Raw genomic sequence first — 22,958 nt, 5'->3', positions numbered from 1 at the left:
GCAATATGCGTTCCAAAAGTTAAAAGCTCTATTAAGCAGGGCAGCTATGATTCACCATCACTTTTGACATATTGTGCACCCTGTGCAGCTTTTTTTTTTTTTTTATACTTTAAGTTTTAGGGTACATGTGCACATTGTGCAGGTTAGTTACATATGTATACATGTGCCATGCTGGTGCGCTGCACCCAGTAACTCGTCATCTAGCATTAGGTATATCTCCCAATGCTATCCCTCCCCCCTCCCCCTCCCCACCACAGTCCCCAGAGTGTGATATTCCCCTTCCTGTGTCCATGTGATCTCATTGTTCAATTTCCACCTATGAGTGAGAATATGCGGTGTTTGGTTTTTTGTTCTTGCGATAGTTTACTAAGAATGATGGTTTCCAATTTCATCCATGTCCCTACAAAGGACATGAACTCATCATTTTTTATGGCTGCATAGTATTCCATGGTGTATATGTGCCACATTTTCTTCATCCAGTCTATCATTGTTGGACATTTGGGTTGGTTCCAAGTCTCTGCTATTGTGAATAATGCTGCAATAAACATACGTGTGCATGTGTCTTTATAGCAGCATGATTTATAGTCATTTCGGTATATACCCAGTAATGGGATGGCTGGGTCAAATGGTATTTCTAGTTCTGGATCCCTGAGGAATCGCCACACTGACTTCCACAATGGTTGAACTAGTTTACAGTCCCACCAACAGTGTAAAAGTGTTCCTATTTCTCCACATCCTATCCAGCACCTGTTGTTTCCTGACTTTTTAATGATTGCCATTCTAACTGGTGTGAGATGATATCTCATAGTGGTTTTGATTTGCATTTCTCTGATGGCCAGTGATGATGAGCATTTTTTCATGTGTTTTTTGGCTGCATAAATGTCTTCTTTTGAGAAGTGTCTGTTCATGTCCTTCACCCACTTTTTGATGAGGTTGTTTGTTTTTTTCTTGTAAATTTGTTTGAGTTCATTGTAGATTCTGGATATTAGCCCTTTGTCAGATGAGTAGGTTGTGAAAATTTTCTCCCATGTTGTAGGTTGCCTGTTCACTCTGATGGTAGTTTCTTTTGCTGTGCAGAAGCTCTTTAGTTTAATTAGATCCCATTTGTCAATTTTGTCTTTTGTTGCCATTGCTTTTGGTGTTTTGGACATGAAGTCCTTGCCCATGCCTATGTCCTGAATGGTAATGCCTAGGTTTTCTTCTACAGTTTTTATGGTTTTAGGTCTAACGTTTAAGTCTTTAATCCATCTTGAATTGATTTTTGTATAAGGTGTAAGGAAGGGATCCCATTTCAGCTTTCTACATATGGCTAGCCAGTTTTCCCAGCCCTGGGATGCAAGGCTGGTTCAATATACGCAAATCAATAAATGTAATCCAGCATATAAACAGAGCCAAAGACAAAAACCACATGATTATCTCAATAGATGCAGAAAAAGCCTTTGACAAAATTCCACAACCCTTCATGCTGAAAACTCTCAATAAATTAGGTATTGATGGGACGTATTTCAAAATAATAAGAGCTATCTATGACAAACCCACAGCCAATATCATACTGAATGGGCAAAAACTGGAAGCATTCTCTTTGAAAACTGGCACAAGACAGGGATGCCCTCTCTCACCACTCCTATTCAACATAGTGTTGGAAGTTCTGGCCAGGGCAATCAGGCAGGAGAAGGAAATAAAGGGTATTCAATTAGGAAAAGAGGAAGTCAAATTGTCCCTGTTTGCAGACGACATGATTGTTTATCTAGAAAACCCCATCGTCTCAGCCCAAAATCTCCTTAAGCTGATAAGCAACTTCAGCAAAGTCTCAGGATACAAAATCAATGTACAAAAATCACAAGCATTCCTATACACCAACAGCAGACAAACAGAGAGCCAAATCATGAGTGAACTCCCGCGCACAATTGCTTCAAAGAGAATAAAATACCTAGGAATCCAACTTACAAGGGATGTGAAGGACCTCTTCAAGGAGAACTACAAACCACTGTTCAACAAAATAAAAGAGGATACAAACAAATGGAAGAACATTCCATGCTCATGGGTAGGAAGAATCAATATCGTGAAAATGGCCATACTGCCCAAGGTAATTTACAGATTCAATGCCATCCCCATCAAGCTACCAATGCCTTTCTTCACAGAATTGGAAAAAACTACTTTAAAGTTCATATGGAACCAAAAAAGAGCCCGCATCGCCAAGTCAATCCTAAGCCAAAAGAACAAAGCTGGAGGCATCACACTACCTGACTTCAAACTATACTACAAGGCTACAGTAACCAAAACAGCATGGTACTGGTACCAAAACAGAGATACAGATCAATGGAACAGAACAGAGCCCTCAGAAATAACACCGCTTACCTACAACTATCTGATCTTTGACAAACCTGAGAAAAACAAGCAATGGGGAAAGGATTCCCTGTGCAGCTTTTTTATGCAGTTTCATCTGATTACGTTTTATTAAGATCATTTTTCTCCAGTCGCCTTAGTAGGCTCATTGAATGTTTATGAGTGCAAAGAAAGATATTCATATATTTACACTTGAAATATTTAAAGTTCTAAATTATCTCTCATGCCCAGACTAGGTTCAGCCCGAGGCCCTGCAGACAGCTCCACCAGCATCACCCTCATCCTTCTCAGGCTAAAGCTAAAAGTGCAACTTCTACCACCTCTCATCTCCCTCCAGCCCTGCAGCCTATGAGCCTCAAGGGTACCCATTATTGGCTGGGGCAGAGTAGAATAAAGGTGGCCTGGGCCTAGGGTGAGAACTGCCTGAACCAGGATGTGGGGCTGGGAGCCAGGTCTTTTTCCATCCTTCCAACTTCCCTTTTTAAACAGGTTTTCCAGGCAATTCTAAATGCCTCCCAAACAACTGCCACCGGGCCTGAGGGGAGGGCAGAAACAGGATGATCTTGGGAGATGGCCGGCTTAGATACCTGCACTGGGGAATTTGGGGTGGTTGGATGTAAAAGACATCGTCATCCTCTCTCTGGCCACTCTTAACACCTCCCCACTCATCTTCATTTTCCTCACCCAGTCCCCCCCATCCTACTGCTGGGGGAGGTACACTTCTGCTCTCCGGCATTTTCTTTTGGTTCAATAGGTTGCTAAGTGGTTCCATAACTTTCTCACAAGACCATCTTTTAAAGTCCTTATGTTTCAAAGCTTGTGAACTTTATAAGGCTTGGGACACAGGAGGCGAGCCCCTGGTGACCGGGTCTGGAGGTGTCACTAACTTGAGCTAGATGCGGACTATAGGGACTGGGTTTTAGTCATCTTTTTACAGTCCCTGAAAAATATTAGTGGCTGAATGATTGTTAAATAAATTTTAATGAGATAAATTATGCTTTCTATTTTAATCATCATTAACAGAAAAGTTGTTTTATCCCCAGGGACACATAGATAGCAGACTCATAATTTCAGAGACGTGTAATAGTCACTTAAAAATTCACATGCCGCTCCCTCTGACTCATAGGTCTTGTACATTGCTGTTGTATTTTGGTCATGTTCTTCCTGTTTTTCGTTTTTATTTTCTTTTGTATATTTTTGCCAACAGGAGAGTTAATTGGCATTGCTCAAATGACTTCTCCACATTACCAAAGATGTCCTGGTACTTATGCAATGTATATAGAGATAGGCTTGATACACTTAAAAATACTACGTGTTCTTAAACATACAATTCCATAGATTGTTCGTAAAACCACTTGCTATCAAGGAATTCATTCATTTAGTGATTTTACAAATACTGAGCACCTGTTCTATGCTGACCACTGAACGTAGAGCAGTGAATAAAACACTGTTCTAATTGATGTCTATTCCCCACGCCCTTACAATCCATTCTCCTCAGAACATCAAAGACGATATCTTAAAAACATAAATCAGAGAATATTATTCCCATGTTTAAACTCTCCAATGCCTTTCTAATACATTAATCTAGGCTCTTGGCCCATACCTTCTAGGCTCTTCCTGATCTCTGGTCTCTTTTTTTTTTTTTTTTTAAAGACAGGGTCTCACTCTGTCACCCAGACTGGAGTGCAGTGGAACCATCATGGCTCACTGCAGCCTCCGCTTCCTGAGCTAAAGTGATCCTCCCACCTCAACCTCCCAAGTAGCTGGGACTAAAGGGGGTCACCACCATGCCCGGCTAATGTTTGTATTTTTTGTACAGATGGGGTCTGGCCATGTTTCCCAGGCTGGTCTCAAACTCCTGGGCTCAGTTGAGCCTCCTGCCTTGGTGGTAACACATCTTATGTTCTACATAGCAATCATATGTATATGAAAGTCTCTTAAAAATGATTTTGTATGAATGCCTTTTAGTCTCTTCTACGGATAACTTATTTGTAAGTTCAAACAAGGAAATCTGTGGCAGTGGTGTGGAGTTAAGCAAAAAAATTGCATTTTCTGAATCAATATATGTTGAGTTGATATTATCCCATTGAGATGAGATTAAGGACACCTTTTACCAAAAATATGCTATGACTCCACAGCCATAATTTCATGAAATGACTGTATTAGTCCATTTTCACACTGCTATAAAGAACTGCCCAAGATTGGGTAATTTATAAAGGAAAGAGGTTTAATTGACTCACAGTTGAGCATGGCTGGGGAGGCCTTGGGAAACTTACAATCATGGCGGAAAGCAAAGGGGAAGCAAAGCAACTTCTTCACAGGCGACAGGAAGTAGAATGAACCCAGGAGGAACTACCACACACTTATAAAACTGTCAGACCTTGTGAGAACTCACTCAATATCACAGTAACAGCATGGGGGAAACCACCCGTATGATTCAGTTACCTCCACCTGGTCTCTCCCTTGACATGTGGGAATTATGGAAATTACAACTCAAGGTGAGATTTTGGGTGGGGACACAGCCAAACCCTATCAATGACACTTTATATAGTTCAATGATTTCAGCTTTGTTTTTCCCATTTCAGTTACTGTGAATATGGGGTTCCTTTTATCCTTTTAGTTGAGGTGTTTTGTTGTCTTTGACTTGAGCTAGTAAATGCTTGTTTCATAATTACTTGAGGATGTGTGTGTGTGTGTGTGTGTGTCAATGGACATTTAAAAAATTATTTAATGTGCAACTCAATGTGTATTTGAAATGCCATTATCTAACTTCAAAAATGCAGAGAAGCCTGCTGAAGATCTCTGGTATCCACTTAATGCTATCTGTTGTGGTTTATTAAGGAGATATATCCTGAGGGAAGGCAGTGGAAATACTCAAAGGCACATATGTGCTAAGATTGTAAAAGCGACGACAGTTTTACTAGTTTCCTCGGGAGGATATTACATTTTGGAGTTAGTTGCCCTTGGTTATGTACTTTTTTTCTTTATGTTTGTAATCTTCAGCTTATAGAACGCTATTTTTTTTCTCAAAATGCTTTGCCTATTTGTAAGGAATTAGTTACAGATAATCCATATCTTCCTATCTAATTGTGTTTCTAACCTTTTTTTCTTGGATAGTGGCCTTTATATTTTAGAGAATTGCATAAAAAGTAAAATAACATATCTAAAAAAATCAAAATGTTTGGTAGATTATTTCTGAAAACTGATTATGCCTCAGAACTGGTGGAAAGTTTTGGGGGGGGGGTTGTTTGCCTTTTTAAAAAAAACTCTATATCCTTTAAAATTTCAAGGTAAATTTTTATATTGGCTGTATTAATATGCTAGGGCTGTCAAAATGAGGTACCGCAATCTGAGTTACTTATATAACAAAAATTTATTGTCTCACAGTGCTACAGGCTGGAAGTCAAAAATCAAGATGTTGGCAGGGTTGTTTCCTTCTGAGGGCTGAGGGAAGGAAGGATCTGTTCCAGACCCTTCTCCTTGTCTTGTAGATAGGCGTCTTCTCTCTGTGTCTTCAGATCTCCCTACTATGTGTCTCTGTCTCCAAATTGTCCCTTTGTATAAAGATCTAGTTATATCAGATTAGAGGTCACCCTACTAACCTCATTTAAACTTGCTAACCTCTGTAAAGACCCTATGTCCAAATAAGGTCACATTCTGAGTTACTAGGAGTTATGACAATTCAACCCACAACATTGGCTTGTTACAAAATTCTAATTTTTCACATCAACTCTTTTTAAAAATGATTAATGTGTTCATGCTATTTTTGAATATATTTCAAATTAATTCATGTTTTATTTCCTACGTAGTCTCAATATGGAAATAGGAACAAAATTCCTGCTTGACACACTGATTTTTCTCTATGGTCTTGTATAGGAAGATTTTCTGAAATAAAAAGCTATCTGATGTGAGAAGCTGAGTCAGGGAGACATTAAGTTGTCCTTTTCTTTGCTCAAGTAGTTTCACCTCATTGCCGTTTATCTCTTTCTGTAGGTATTTTATTTGTTTTCATATAATGTCTTTCCTAATTACATGAGTTATAAAAATTTATTTATTAACTAAATCTCATAAAAATTTTCTTATCAGTGACAAAGTCAATGTGTGAAGATCTGACATCACATTCCTTTAAAAATCAATTCACAGGGTTATGTTTTGTCTTCTTAATCACAAACCAAGAAAAGTTCTTCAGTTTATTAGAAGGCAGAGCCATCAGCTTTAGATCTGGCAATTGGGATTTATCTCAAGTCATCTTACACTCCTTTTCAGATTTTATCTATTTTCCAGAAGAACCTAATGGAAACAATTCATTATATTGTTAATATTTTATGTATTATTTATATATCATATATTATATATTTGATATGTTATATAAAATAACATATTACATATAATATATGTTATTATATATGTTATTTTAACATATATATGTTATTCTAATATGTAACTTTTTTTCTGGAAGGTTCATCCTCCATCAACATTTAACATTCAATTTGTGATTTAAAAGCATTATTTCAGTCTCTATATTTTGTCCATTTAGGAATCTTCTCTGCTTTCTTTTCTTAGTTTATTCTCTTACATTTCAATATTTTTAATAAAAATACATTTTATTTGCAAATGTAAAGGATAATTACTGGTGAAAATTCATCCTACAAATAAAAGAAGAAAGAAGAAAGTTAAGATTTATTTTAAAACTACAACGCAAGGCAGATATTATAAGCATTTGGGTCAACATAATTTCAGATATTAGCTACATATCCACCTACCTGTATCTCTACCTACGTATCTACAAAAATTGTAATGGTTATGAACCCTCTTTTATAGTAACGACTAGGCTTTTTTCACTAACTATATGCCAAGAAAATGTTACATGCCAATAAGTGTACACATACATACAACACATGTACATATACTTATATATTTTTAAGAATCCATAATATGTATACACACATATATGTAAGGATATATATGAACACAGAGACATATATTGCCTTTTTAATGACTGGATATTTTATTTTTATTATGTTAACTGAAATATGTAATAATTATGTAATAATGTATATAATAGAGTTTAATAATAAATCGTCTCTATGCCCAAAACACTCCTAAAAAATAAAATATTATTTATAATGCCCCAAATTGGGAATCCACCAAAATGTTCTTCAGCAGGTGAATGGATAAACAAACTGTGGTCACTCATAAAATGGAATATTTTTTCGTGATAAAAACCAATGAGCTATCAAGTCACAAAAAGACTTGGGGGAACTGTAAATGCATATTGCTAAGTAAGAAAAGCCAATCTGTCTACACGTTGTATTATTTTAATTTTATGACATTCTAGAAAAGATAAAATTATGGAGAATATTTTAAAAATCAGAAGTTAGTAAGGGGTTGGAAGGAAAAGGGAGGGATAAATAAATGGAGCACAGATAATTTTTAGGGCAGTGAAATGTTTCTGTATAATATCATAATGATGGATGCATGTCATTGTACAGTGTGAAAACTCACACATGGTACAGAATGAAACCTAATCTAAATTGTGAACTTTAATTTATAATAATGTATCAGTATTGGCTAATCGTTTGTACCAAATGTACCACATAAGGCAAGATACTAACAACAGGGAGAAACTGGAATGGAAGGGTGTAGATAAGAGGCTTTAAAGGAACTCTGTACTTTCTGCTTAATATTCTGTAAATCTAAAACTGTTCTGAAAAATAATTTGTTTTGAGACAACTTCTCAGTCTTTTGCCCTGAATCCCTTCAGTTATCCCATCCTGTGCAATCAATACATGCCAGTACAGTTTTATGTCTATAAAATTTGATTTTGTGCTATACACAATTATATCCATTTTTTCATGATTTCTAGTTTTAATATTAGTAATACCTAACATTTATTAAATACTTATGTATGAGATATTGTTCTGGATAACTTTTAGTTATTAAACCATTTGATCCTCAAAACAACATTGCATGCAGCAAAAAAAAGTTGTTTTATTATTACCAATTTCACATAAGGAAATAGAAAGAAGTGTAGATGTCATAAGAAGTTTATTCGTCCAGGTTACACTTGTTAGTTGAGATATGAACCACAGCAGTTGGGCTCTAAGGTCTATGTACTTCCCCTCCATCCTTTGGTGCCTAATATGGTGTGGTAGCAGAATTTTAGAAATTTGTCTCCACCTAAAATTACAAAAATATTTGTACATATTTTTTCTCTTGTCCTCACATCTTCCGTATTAAATTATTATTTGTAGTTTCTTAAATTTGTATATATTCTATTTCCACCTTATTTTGTCTTTATCTTTTGCTCTATAGAGAAAATCTTCCTCTATCCCATAATCTTTTTTTATTGAGTTAATTCTGCTTTTTACTCAAGACTCTCCGTTTTCCATAGAAGTCTGAGCTTAGTGTCCCTATTATATGTTTCAGTGGTGAAAACTGCACACCTATGCCATAGGACACATAATGGTGGGGTTTAATTTTCTTTTTTCCTAATGAGCATATATTTTCCTAATGCATATTTTAACTCTAAAATGTAAACTACTGAGGTCAGGATTATGCCTTACTTTTTGCGTCTACAGGGTCCAACAAAATTTCTGGGATGTAGTACTTGTTCAATAAATATGTGTTAGCAATGAATATGCCAGGGTTTACATTTCTATTTAAATAATTCTGCCTCTTTTTGACAAGTATTATGGGTTTTCTTGTTATTTGGTCATTTATTATCCCTGCCTCAATCAGATAATACCACCTGTTTATATGAATTTTTCTTTGTAAGATAGCAACCACCAAACCATCAATATTCACTTAACTTCTTTTTTAGTTTAAATAAATGTGGCATGAAATATTATATAAAAATAATTAATCAAAGAGGGTTAAACAAACAAAAAAAATCAGACATAAACTTGTATTTAGTGGATGGTAAAAACTTACTGTTTTTAAAGAGGGAAAAAATAAATTCCAAAAGCCCTGCTTTAAAGAGAATGCTGGGTTTCCTGTTCTTCTCTGGACTTTAAGATATGTCTCTTTTATCTCATTCCAAAAGTATGCACTCTGAATTTCCTAAAGAATATTGCAAATGGTCTCTTCTTTAAGAAGGAAGATGAGAATCTTAATGGACACAGCTAGGTTGGCCTATTCATTATGCTTGCCTTAGAATGCTAGGCCTTGAATTAATGAGTTGAGAGATCACTTTGGACTGGTTTTAGTCAAACATGAAATCCTTAGGAAGCTAAATAAATTCTGAGCTGATTTGAGAGTCAATGACCCAGAGAAATTTTAGACCCTGTTTTCTTATGTAACAACCTTGCAATAGATGGATCGTTTAGCAAGTAGTAGCGCCAGTTATGGGTAGAACTGAAGATCTTACTACGTTCATTTAGCATGGATAGAACCCAATCCTAGTACACTAATGACTTTGACTGTAATGGAAGCCAGACATTGGCAGAGAGAGCACAGCCAAGTCATGTACAAAAGGGGCCAGGGGCGTCACACACATCACCATTCACATTTGGGCCAATAAGAAAAAAATACTTAGATTGTAAGAGTTTTTTGTGCCCTAGCTCCAAGTGAGAGAACAGTGCCACCTCCTATGTTTTATTAATAGACCGCATTGCCTCATTGTAATACTATTTAACCATATAGTAGGATCCATTCTTATCAATTCAGTAAATTCATATTAAATATTTATTGCTTTAAAAATTTTTTCTTACTCTCTTTTCCTAAGTCTCAGCATTGATCCCTAAATCAATGCAGAATATATTCCAGCAGTGCTTCTCTGGACACTCAACCTAGGTTTTACTAGGTCATACCAGTATGCTGGCCTTATGGGAGAGAAAAAAACAAGGCATTAAATATTCTTGCCCATTAGATCTAGGAGTATTAAAGCTGCTTTCCTCAGTAAGTATAAGACATGCCCAGCCCATTATGGACCATCACATATGTCAACAAGACCAAGAGATGAGGACTATATGTACATTATAGCAGGGGTGTTAGGCCATAAGTTAGTAAAAAAATCAGAGAGAAAGTAAATACTCAAAATGATTTCAGAGTTCAAATGATGGGAAGAAAATAATACAAAGTAGAATGGAAGGTGCTCTGCATGCTCAAGGAGTGTGTTTCAGGAAATGACAGTTGACGCAAAAATATGGAAAAAGAGCACCCTAGACTGTTTCTGTGAAAAGCCAATGTATGACCTATGTGATGAGGTATAGCCATGAAAAATGGAAAAATAGCTTGCTAGACAGAAGTACACTGAAGTGAGGGTGATCAACTTGTCCCAATTTACTCTGGATTTTCTTAATTTTAGCTCTCTAATTCCCATGTTCTGGGAAGCCCCTCAGTCCCAGTCAAATCTGAATGATGGACACCCTAACTGGCGGTCTAAGACCTATTAGAATGTGAGGTCTACTGAAAGGTCAGTGGTCTGATGGTCAACATCCAAACTATAGCCATAGTCACTGGCAGCTTGGCTTGGATCACATAAAAAATAATTAGAGGAAAAAACCTTTTTGATTTTGAGACATTCTGCCATCTGATATTGTGGCTTTCAGTAGCGCCCAAGCCTCAGCCCAATTTATTAATAACTAATCAGTTCTTTTGCATTTCCTGAGGAGTGTTTTACTTCCAATTATGTGGTCGATTTTAGAATAAGTGTCATGTGGCACTGAGACGAATGTATATTCTGTTGATTTGGGGTGGAGAGTTCTGTAGATGTCTATTAGGTCCACTTGATCCAGAGCTGAGTTCAAGTCCTCAATATCCTTGTTAATTTTCTGTCTCATTGATCTGTCTAATATTGACACTGAGTGTTAAAGTCTCCCACTATTATTGTGTGGGAGTCTAAGTCTCTTTGTAGGCCTGTAAGAACTTGTTTTATGAATCTGAGTGCTCCTGTATTGGGTGCATATATATTAGGATAGTTAGCTCTAGTTGTTGAATTGATCACTTTACCATTATGTAATGCCCTTGTCTTTTTTGATCTTTGTTGGTTTAAAGTATGTTTTGTCAGAGACTGGGATTGCAACCCCTGCTATTTTGTTCTTTCTATCTGCTTGGTAAATTTTCCTCCATCCCTTTATTTTGAGCCTATGTGTGTCTTTGCATGTGCGATGGGTCTCCTGAATACAGCACACCAATGGGTCTTGACTCTATCCAATTTGCCAGTCTGTGTCTTTTAATTGGGGCATTTAGCCCATTTACATTTAAGGTTAATAGTGTTATGTGTGAATTTGATCCATATTTAATAAATGGTGCTGAGAAAACTGGCTAGCCATATGGAGAAAACTGAATCTGGACCCCTTCTTTACACCTTATACAAAAATTAACTCAAGATGGATTAAAGACTTAAATGTAATACCCAAAACCATAAAAACCCTAGAAGAAAACCTAGGCAATACCATTTAGGACATAGGCATGGTCAAAGACTTCATGAAGAAAATACCAAAAGCAATTGCAACAAAAGCCAAAATTGTCAAATGGGATCTAATTAAATGAAAGAGCTTCTGCACAGCAAAAGAAACTATCATCAGTGTGAACATGCAGCCTACAGAACGGGAGGAACGCTTTGCAATCTACCCAGCTAACAAAGGTCTAATATCCAGAATCTACAAGAACTTAAATTTACAAGAAAAAAAACATCAAAAAGTGGGCAAAGGATATGAACAGACACTTCTCAAAAGAAGACATTTATGCAGCCAACAAACATATGAAAGGAAGCTCAACATCACTGATCATTAGAGAAATGCAAATCAAAACCACAATGAGATACTATCTCATGCCAGTCAGAATGGCAATTATTAAAAAGTCAAGAAACAATAGATGCTGACAAGTCTGTGGAGAAATAAGAATACTTTTACACTGTTGGTGGGAATGTAAATTAGTTCAACCATTGTGGAAGACAGTGTGGCAATTCCTCAAGGATGTAGAACCAGAAATACCATTTGACCCAGCAATCCCATTACTGGGTATATATCCAAAGGAATATAAATCATTCTATTATAAAGACACATGCACACGTATGTTTACTGCAGCACTATTTACAATAGCAAAGACATGGAACCAACCCAAATGCCCATCAATGATAGACTGCATAAAGAAAATATGGTACATATACACCATGGAATACTATGCAGCCATAAAAAGGAATGAGATCATGCTCTTTGCAGGGACATGGATGAAGCTCGAAGCCATCATCTTCAGTAAACTAACACAGGAACAGAAAACCAAACACCACGTGTTCTCACTCATAAGTGGGAATTGAACAATAAGAACACATGGACACAGGGAGGGGAACGTGACACATGGGGGCCAGTCAGGGCGTGTGGGGAAGGGGAGGCAGAGCATTAAGACAAATAGCTAATGCATGCGGGACTTAAAACCTAGATGATGCATTGATAGGTGCAGCAAACCATCATGGCACATGTATACCTATGTAACAAACCTACATGTTCTACACTTCTATCCTGGAACTTAAAAAAAATAATAATCAGCCAGGCACGGTAGCTCACACCTGTAATCCCAGCATTTTGGGAGGCCAAGGCGGATGGATCATTAGGTCAGGAGATCGAGACCATCCTGGCTAACATGGTGAAACCCCTCTCTACTAAAAATACAAAAAATTAGCCAGGTGTGGTAGCGGGTGCCTGTAGTCCCAGTTACTCGGGAGCCTGAGGCAGGAGAATGGCGTGAACCCAGGAGGCAGAGCTTTCAGTGAGCCGAGATCATGCCACTGTACTCCAGCTTGGGCGACAGAGCTAGACTCTGTCTCGAAAAAAAAAAAAAAACCTAATCAACTTTATAGTTAATAACCGCTTCTCTGTAGTATCATAGAAGACACTTACTGACCCACCTGTTGCCATACAAACAGCAGTCACATGTGTACAGCCATAGAAAGCATAGAAACACTGCACACAACTAACACTCATGGACAGCACAGAGACCTGAAGAGGCATGTTATGAGGCTGCCATACTTGGAAGTTGGAATTCTAAGTGGAAAGAAGATTGGAAAGATAAGTAGAATTTGAGATGCAGCTTTTAATCTAATATGATGTACTCTCAAGGCAAGTCCCACTTTTATCTCTATCCAGTTAGATCAGTGCTTGTGCTGAATGAAAGAATTAGCTTCTGACTCTGTTAGTTACCAGCTAGAACCTTAAACAAAATTTGACGTCATGACACAGAAAGGTATTTAGGGTCAGAACTTACAATAAAAGGTGGAGGGTAGAGAAGGGAACATTCATCTGGAACTTTCTATATGCTTTTATATGTTCTCCTATATATGATAGTAGTGGGCCAGGCACTGTTAAAGTAAAACTTCATGTCTTAGTCATAATAGGCAGCTCCAAACAATGGTCTTCGTTTTTGTTTTTGGCATGGAAAAATACATAGACATACAAATGTTCACTTAAGACAAAAATTAGCTCGTATATTTCAGTACATCGGAGGAAGACAGATAAAGAATTTAAGTCCAATTAAGAGAATCCTTGTATCTTCTATACATTTCTGTCTATACATTTCTAATTGTAAGGCAACTCTCTTGGCTGTTGTGTTGGTAGTAGCAATTATGTCCATCCCCATGGTCATCCAATCCCTGATGGAATTTTCCTGGTGAAATTGGATTGGTAGAATCAGCTCTTTGCATATTATTTCCAGCAGTATTTCTAGTTCTTCCATACCAGAAGTAAATGTTAATTAATTATGAGTAAGAGCTGTCTGAGAAGGTGGTGGCATAGTCTCGGAAGTAGCGGTCTCAGATGGTGGCATAGTAGTCTCGGGAGTAGTGGTCTCAGATGGTGGCACAGTAGTCTCAGGAGTATTGGTCTCAGGTGTCATGGTTTCTCCAAATTTAGTTGTGTCAAATGTTATCAGATCATTCAACATAGATACTGGGGAACCAGTAAAAGAGTCCACATCACTATAATCAAATGTTATATCCTCTAGGTGAATCATAGGAAATGCTGGTCGTTGAGTATATTCATGTGATATTATTATAGAAATGCAGCATGATAGCTTGTTCCTACAAAGAAGTATGTACCTTTCAGTATCTAAACATCGTCTTCTGCAATGTCCTATATTATTCTTCCAACATTTTTGGGGTTCAAAGCTACCTGTAGAGAATAAAATATAGGTCAAATTTTTAACTCTGGCATCAACATAACTTTTCATTCGTTCAAAAATTTACACTGACTGACATCTAGACTAATATGATGTCAAGTACAAAAAGCCATTGAAAGAGACAAACAGGAGAACAAAAAGTGTATATTAAAACTGTGCTATGTGCCATCAAAGAAGTTGTATGGAGAAAAGGAGAAATGTAGAAAAATAGAGGGATGGAGAGATAGAGAGCATAATGGGACTGATACGAAACCTAGAAAGAAAGGATGAAAATGAAAAGCCCAGGACCAGATGGATTCACAGCTGAATTCTACCAGATATACAAAGAAGAGCTGGTATCATTCCTACTGAAACTATTCACCCAAAATTGAGAAGGCAGGACTCAACTTTAACTTATTCTATGAGGCCAGCATCATCCTGAGACCAAAACCTAGCAGAGACACAAGAAAAAAAAAATTTCAGGCCAGTATCCTTGATGAACATCAGTGCAAAAATCCTGAACAAAATAGTAGCAAACTGAATCCAGCAGCACATCAAAAAGCTTATCCACTACGATCAAGTAGCCTTTATCCTTGGAATGCAAGGTTGTTTTGACATATGCAAATCAATAAATGTGATTGCTTATGGATAGCATTTAAAGTACAGAAATTGGTAAACCATGGTGGTTGGAATAATATGAGAAAAAAAGAGGACTAGAATTAAATTCTAGTGAGTTTCAATATTAAGAGATAAGAGATCAGATAAGAGGAAACGACTTAAAAGGACCAATAAGATAAGTCAGATCAAAACAGGAGAATAAGACTCTAGAGTCTTAAAGCAGACCCCCAGCAGAGCAGAGCTCCAGCAAAGATTTGAATATAATAGTTTAGTTGAGAGACAATTCCTCCTTAAAAAAAATCAGTGGAGAAATGTAGAAATCAGGAGAGCAAGAAATCCAAGAAAAGGTGAGTTATAACCTGTTATTATCATGAGATCATCTATCAACTGCTGGCCAGCAGGATGGCTGTGTTCTGTTTGCTCAGAGGACAATCCCACAGGGAAGCCCAGCAGCCAGGCTACAAACAAGCCTCAGACTCATGGATGAGCCTGGGGGACATGTTACTTTCCGTTATGTGAAGTAGACACAAAAAGATAAATACCACATGTTTTCATTCATAAGCAGGAGCTAAAAAAGTTGAGTTCATAGAAGTAGACTGTAGAATAATGATTACTAGAGGCTGGGAAGGGAAAGGAGGATAGAGAGAGGTTGGTTAACAGATAGAAAATTACACCTAGATAGGAGGAAAAAGTTCCAGCATCCTATAGCAGGGGTCCCCAACCCCTGTGCAGCCAATGGATACTGGTCCATGGCCTGTTAGGAACCAGGCTGCACAGCAAAAGGTAAAAAGCAGGTGTGCAAGCATCACCACCTGAGCTCCACCTCTTGTCAGATCAGCCAAGGCATTAGAGTCTCATAGGAGCATGAACCCTATTGTGAACTGTGCATGTGAGGGATCTAGGATGTGTGTTCGTTGTGAGACTCTAATGCCTGATGACCTGAGGTGGAACAGTTTCATCCTGAAACCATCCCCACCACCACCTTCACCTTGTCGAAAAAACTGTATTCCACAAAACTGGTCCCTGGTGCCAAAAGGGGTCCACTGTTCTATAGCACTGTAGGGTGACAGTAGTTAACAATCATTTACTGTATATTTTCAAATAGCTAGAAGAGACGATTCTGAATGTTCCCAATATAAAAAAATGACAAATGTTTGAGGTGATAGATATGCTAATTACCCTGATTTGATCATTACACATTGTATACATGTATCAAAATATCACTCTGCATCTTCTAAATATGAATAATTATTACACATCAACTAAAAGTAGAAGAAAAAATAGCATTTAGTTTTTATTAAAAAAAAAACAAAAAACTTAAAAAAATGTTTAATTGGGCATCAGGTCCTGAAGGTGCAGTGTTACAGAAAAACCTTGAAGAATGAAAGGGTGCACAGTTACAGTAAAAACCTTGAAGAACTAACATCCATTTATGTTTTCTTCCCATAATAGCCTTGAACTGCAAATAAGTGAATTACCACAGGAAAAAAAAATATTACCAAGCCTCAAAGTTATTCTACATGAGGCTCAAAGGACCTGGACTATTTATCCAGCTTCCCCCGTAGTTGACAGATGATCCAGAGACAGCTGATAATTTTCTGGCATTTCTGGATTGCCCTGTACGGGGGTATTTCACAAGCAGTTGTTGAAAGACTGGAGATACTGACAGTTGCAAGTCGGGCTGATATGCATGAAAACAGAAAATGCATAAAAGGTTATGGGGAAAGTTGTATCAGATGTGACTACATTAAGCAGGAGAGGAGACTGTTTCTTAAAGGACAGAGTGGTCATTTTGTAGTCAAATACTGCTGAGAGGTTAAAAAAAAGATGAAGGCAGGAAAATGTCCATGCTTTTAGTAGTATGAAGGTAACTTCATACTGAGGAGAGCAGCTTCCGAGTGGTATGAAAAAAGAAACCAAATTGCAGTTGGTCAAAATGTGAATGAGAGAGAAGTGAATGCAGGACCTGTAGATGAGACTCTTAAGAAGTTTAGCTCCAAAGAAAAGCAGAGAAATAAATAACTTATTAGAGAGCAATGTAAGGTTAAAGGAAAGCTTTCAGGTTTGTTTTGAAGAACGATAAATACCAAATGGTGCTTGCAAGCAATGAGAAAAGAAACAAGCAGTCTGGGCCCAGTGGCTCACACATGTAATCCCAGCACTTTGGGAGATCGAGGCGGGCAGATCACCTGAGTTCAGGAGTTCGAGACCAGCCTGGCCATGGTGAAACCCTCTCTCTACTAAAAAATACAAAAATTAGCTGGGCAAGGTGGCGAGCACCTGTAGTCCCAGCTACTCAGGATGCTGAGGCAGGAGAATCACTTGAACCCGGGAGGCGAAGGTTGCAGTAAGCCAAGATCGTGCCACTGCATTCCAGCCTGGGCAACAAGAGCAAGACTCCATCTCAAAAAAAAAAAAAAGCAGAAAAGGAGAGATTAATATAGAATAGGGTGATGAGATGACAGAAGGGCACAGTCACAAATTCACACAGAGCAGACTGATCTTTAGATGGAGAAGACACGTTTCTCCATTTATGGCAAAGGGGACAGAGGAAATGAGTGAAAACTTCCTATTTGAATTGTTTAAATAAATGGGGCATGGGATAAGCTGAGGGGGAGAGCCATGTAGAGGAGAGGAGCAGGAAAATAAAAGACAAAGGTCAGGACAAAATAGTTGTCTAAAAAAGAGGGAAGATGGCTGGGTGTGGTGGCACAAACCTGTAATCCCAGCACTTTGGGAAGCTGAGGTGGGTGGATCACAAGGTCAGGAGATCGAGACCATCCTGGCCAACCTGGTGAAAACCTGTCTCTACTAAAAATACAAAAATTAGCTGGATGTGGTGGCACATGCCTGTGATCCCAGCTCCTCGGGAGGCTGAGGCAGGAGAATCACTTGAACCAGGGAGTTGGCGGTTGCAATGAGCCGAGATTGGGCCACTGCAGTCCAGCCTGGTGACAGAGGAAGACTCTGTCTCAAAAAAAAAAAAAAAGGAAAAAGAAAGAAGGTTTATTTACAAGAGAAATGCAGTAGGATTTCCAAGCAGTGTGACTACTCATTTGAGGGGTGAGGATATAAATCTAAAGGGAAACTAGTGTGCTGCATTGTATGTTCATTTATCAAGCAGTAAACGGCATGATCATCTTTCTGAAGACAATTGCCCAAGGAGTACCTAGATAAGTGTATTCTAGGCAGAGGAAGCAGCTAGAGATAAGGCTCTATGGAGGAGGAAGGCTGGTATATGTGCAGAAGAGCAAGTAATTTTCTACACAACCTCATTTGAACTGAATGTGATAATATATATAAAACATATATAGACGTATGTATGTATGTATATATTAGGCTCACAATAATTTGGTTTATATTTTATCCTCTGGGGAATGTTGGCTCTAGTCCAACTTCACCAATTATTTATTCTACCTTCACTCTTCTAGAGTCATTTATTCTATCTTTGTTATTTTACTGGCTCGATTTTACTTTGTACTTCGTGGAATTTTCTATAAGTTTCAAGTCTAGACCTTCCACTTCTTTTGTGCAAGACAGACTCTAACCTTGCTTCTTCGTTCCTCACATCTACAAAGATTTATACCTTAATTTTTTTCCTCCAGCATTATCCATACTTGAAATATGTCATCTTGGCTCTCTTCTTCTCCTTTGTCTTTGAATTGCCTTGTTCTGTCAATTATTCTTCAAAATTGTTTCTCACTTACATTTCTTTCTACTGCTTTTAAATTATCCCCTCCATTCTTAAATTAGGCTATAGTCACACAGTCATCAAAGTTTTGGGCCCTTGAGGTACATCTGTGAACTAAACAGACAAAAATCACATGGAGGTGACTTTCTAGCAGAGGGAGACAGATAATAAAAAGTAAATGCACTCCCTGCTAGACTGTATGGTTTACAGAGTTAAATCTAAGACCTGAAACTATGGAACTACCTGAAGAAAACCTTAGGGAAACACTTCAGGACGTTGGTCTTGGCAAAGATTTCTTGGGTAAGACCTCAAAAGCACGGGCAACCAAAGCAAAAATAGGCAATTAGGATTACATCAAACTAAAAAGCTTGTGCACAGCAAAGGAAATAATCAACAAAGTGAAGATGTAGCCCACAGAGTAGGAGAAAATATTTGCAAGCTATCCATCTGACGAGGAATTAACAACCAAAAGTATATTAATATAAGGAGCTCAAAAAACTCCATTGCAAACAAAAACAAATAATCTGATTTTAAAACAGGCAAAAGATTTGAATAGACATTTCTCAACAGAAGACATACAAACAGCCAACAGGTATACATAAAAATATGGTAAAAACATGGTAAGGATGGTAATTTTTAAATGTATATTTTACCTTAATAAAAAAGTACATTATTTTGTAGATGAAAAGGTGACAAATGGTTTGCAGAAAGAAGGGAGAATAGATTTAAGGGTAATAGAAGATTCATAAACAGGAGTTGCACAAGCCTGTGTAACAAGGTGATGATTAAACAGCTTGAAGGAGGTAAAGGAATTAGTCACACCAGTATCTGAGGCAAGTACATTCTAGGCAGAGGAAACAAACGAAGCTCTATGGGTTGAGTAAGTCTGATATGTTTGGGGAAGAGCACTGGGGCCTGTGTGGCTGTAGTGGAGTGAACAAGGACTATAATAGTAGGAGATGAGGTGAGAGAGGTCATAAGGGCCAGATCCTGCAGGGCCAGGTGAGCCACTGTATGGACTCTTGTTACCGCTCTGAGTATAGAGGGGGCCCTAGCAGAGTTTTGAGCAAAAGTACGTGATCTGACTTCCAGTGTAAGCGGATCATGCACTATGTGTCTTCACAAGATGGTAGAAGTGAAGAGCAGAAGGACAGATATCATGAGGAAGCTATGGCAATAACACAGGTGAGAGATGATGGTGACTAGAATCAGAGTGGTAGCAATGGAGGTGACAAGAATAATTGCATTCTGGATATAATTTGCAGGCAGATGTAATAGACTTCCTGATAGATATGAGTGTCGTAGGATATAGAAAAATCAAAGATAATTCCAAGAATTTGGTTTTAGCAGTGGAATGATGGCAATTGGGAAAAATTCATAATTTTTTTTTTCTAGAGTGACAACAGTCATTTTTTTCAAAGAACTTCAGTCTGGAACTATTACGTTGTTAGGACATGTGATCTTCATCACCAGTATCTCAAAATCCTAAAATTAGAAATATGACTAGCAATTGTATGTTTCTAAGTAGGGGAGCCATCTAGCCAAAACATTATCCCATGTGTGGAGTTCTTTCTAAAACATACCAGATATATAATCAGCTAGCATCAACTTAAAATATATCTATGGATAGCAGTCCACTGATAGCTTGGCTTGGTAAAAAGTTGCTTCACAAGCCATCAGGTGCTATCTCACTTGAAAACACATAATATAAAGCCCAGAGAGACTAAATAGCTAAATTTCAAAACAAAACCTATAAGAGAACACAAAAATGAAAATCTCTAAATCAAAAGAAATGAAAACTACCTCTCCAAAATAAAAGGGAAAGAGAGACATGGACAATTTGTAGAAAAGTTAAATATACATTAAGCATGTATTTGAAGTTCGACTTCCCCATTACTCACAGACATAAATAAAAATTAAATATTTATATATAATATTTCATTTTTAGGACTTGGCAAGTATTCAGAAATTGATAATACATGAAGCAGACAGAAAAAAGTACATCTCCAGGAATTTTATGCTGAATGATTTTGTATAAGAAAGGTTATACTAGCCATCCTTGTCTATAAAATGTAAATGCACTTATTTATGCAAAAACAATTTGGCTAAGTAATTTAAACAGTATCCATTCTATAAAATTTATACAGTCATTGGAAATACAGTTTTTGAAAATATTTAGTAAATGGGAAAATACTAATAGTATAATAGAAAATTTATAAGTATGCTATACATTTTTATTCAAATAAGAAAACTGAGGAAGAACAATAGACCAAAAATATTTGGTCTCTTTTAACTTCTTTACAATTTTTTTACTTCTTTACAATTTCAAAATTTCCAAATTTTCAACAAATACAGCAGTTTATAATCAGAAATGAATGTAGATATTAATTCTGTAACTCACATTACATCAACATGTGAATCAAGACATAACAGATCATAGGCACAGTTATAACCACCTAAAGACATGAATAGCATCTTTCTAGGCAACATATAACACCTCCAAATTTAACAAAAGCCAAATTTCTTAGTATATAAAGATAATTAAGAAAGTTTAGAAATCTAATGGACTGGATGTTCAAACTGATTTATAACTAAAGTGTCATGAATTCAAACATCAGGACCTCATTTTCACATATTAGACTGTAAAACTGAATGTAGTAGAAAACTGAATGTAGTAGAAAAAACAAAAAGGACTGATGAGGGTGTGGGAAGCTGACACTCTTGCAACTGGTGATAGGAGAGAAGAATAGTTCAGCTTTTCTGGTAGGTGGTTTGACTGTGTGTGTGTGTGTGTGTGTGTGTGTGTGTGTGTGTGTGTGTCCACGTGTCCAGTCATAAATGAAAAGACATACATTTGTTTACAAATTTTTCTTGCTGAATTGTTTTTGATAATTAAAGACCTATTTTTCATCAGTAGCGGAGTAATTAATGTGAGGCAACTCATCTGCTCCTCCTCAAAGTTTTACTTATTGATTAAAAATAATGAACTAGGTTTATGTATGGATAAGATGTCTCTAATATATTGCTAGTACATTGCAGAACAATTCACATGGTGCATTTGCAATTGCATTTTTTAAAAATCTAAAAGGTATACACATGCAAATATAAATACATTTGTATTTGCTAGGATATATAAGAAATTGGTAACATTGATTCTGAAGGGGAAGACTGAAGAACTGGTATTCTTGGACAGACAAACATTTTTCTTTTCCTTAAACCCTATAAATCTATCGAATGCTTGATACATAAGTCAATTGCAAGTATTATTTTTTAATAAAAAGTTAACAATTTTCAAAAGTAGCATTATTAAATAGTGGAAACAGACTGTTCCTATTCATCTAAAATTAGAAGGTTCCCATTGGTCACTAGTCTGTCTATCCTGTCTTCACTCCACTTATTTCCACTTCTACCCCAAACATATATATTGTCTCTTCCATATGATAGTGCTACAGAATCTACAAACTGTCAATGGACTTGTTCACCGTACCTAAGAACATGAAAGTGAGGGCCTCCCTCTGAAGGTACTCTCCGGGCAAAGAAGAATTCAAGATGCTAGGAGAACTAATAGGACACAACAATGAAATAGATACAACAGAATAATCAAAATGGAAGTGAAGTGAGGCTGAACTAACATTGGATAGTTATGTAGAGAGAGAGATAGGGTGGCTCAGAGCATTAAGGAAATTCTTGTCTTTGGAGAAACGCCTCAGAGGACAGCTTGCTAGATGCCCCTAACAGAAAGATTCTCAGAGACTAGGGGCATGGAGCTGCCAAAATACGAGCATTCTGCTGCTTTGTTGGCCCAGATTTTTCCTGCAGATTCCCTCTCTTCCCATCATGATACCAGGGGAGCCCAAGGGCAACAACTCATCCTAGTCATCATCTCTGCTTTATAGGGTTCCATTACCTTTGGTCACCTGAGTTAGCAACCCACAGATAATGAAGGTCAGCATCAGGATATTCATGGCTCCTGGGAGAGAGGAAGCTCTGTGTCCTGAGGAATACAGAACACTACACAGCAAGGAATTTAAGTGGTCACCTTTACTGGTCTATCATGGGTGATGAACCAGAGAAGGGGAAAATGCCATGCCACCCAGATCACCAGACTATTAATTTGCAACACTGAGTGTGCATGACACAATAATGTCTGCTTCTAGAAATTATTAAAGAAAGCTGAGGCCTTATGAGATAAGCTATTATCCCGTAGAAC

At 37.3% G+C, this 22,958-nt stretch overlaps 1 protein-coding gene across 1 annotated transcript; it reads right to left on the bottom strand.

Annotated features, from left to right (window-relative positions):
* Positions 1-14,037: 14,037 nt before the first annotated feature.
* Positions 14,038-22,713, bottom strand: LOC129528989 (beta-defensin 125-like). Its single transcript, XM_055372367.1, has 2 exons — positions 22,656-22,713; positions 14,038-14,453 (listed from the first exon to the last, which is right to left on the bottom strand). Exons 1-2 carry the CDS (start codon positions 22,711-22,713, stop codon positions 14,038-14,040), a joined length of 474 nt encoding a protein of 157 aa, XP_055228342.1.
* Positions 22,714-22,958: the final 245 nt, after the last annotated feature.

The sequence above is a fragment of the Gorilla gorilla genome, chromosome 21 (assembly GCF_029281585.2).
Source record: "Gorilla gorilla gorilla isolate KB3781 chromosome 21, NHGRI_mGorGor1-v2.1_pri, whole genome shotgun sequence".
NCBI classification, from domain to species: Eukaryota; Metazoa; Chordata; class Mammalia; order Primates; family Hominidae; genus Gorilla; species Gorilla gorilla.
The sequence above is the reverse complement of the archived record's forward strand: the minus strand, read 5'-3'. Positions and strand labels throughout refer to the sequence as shown.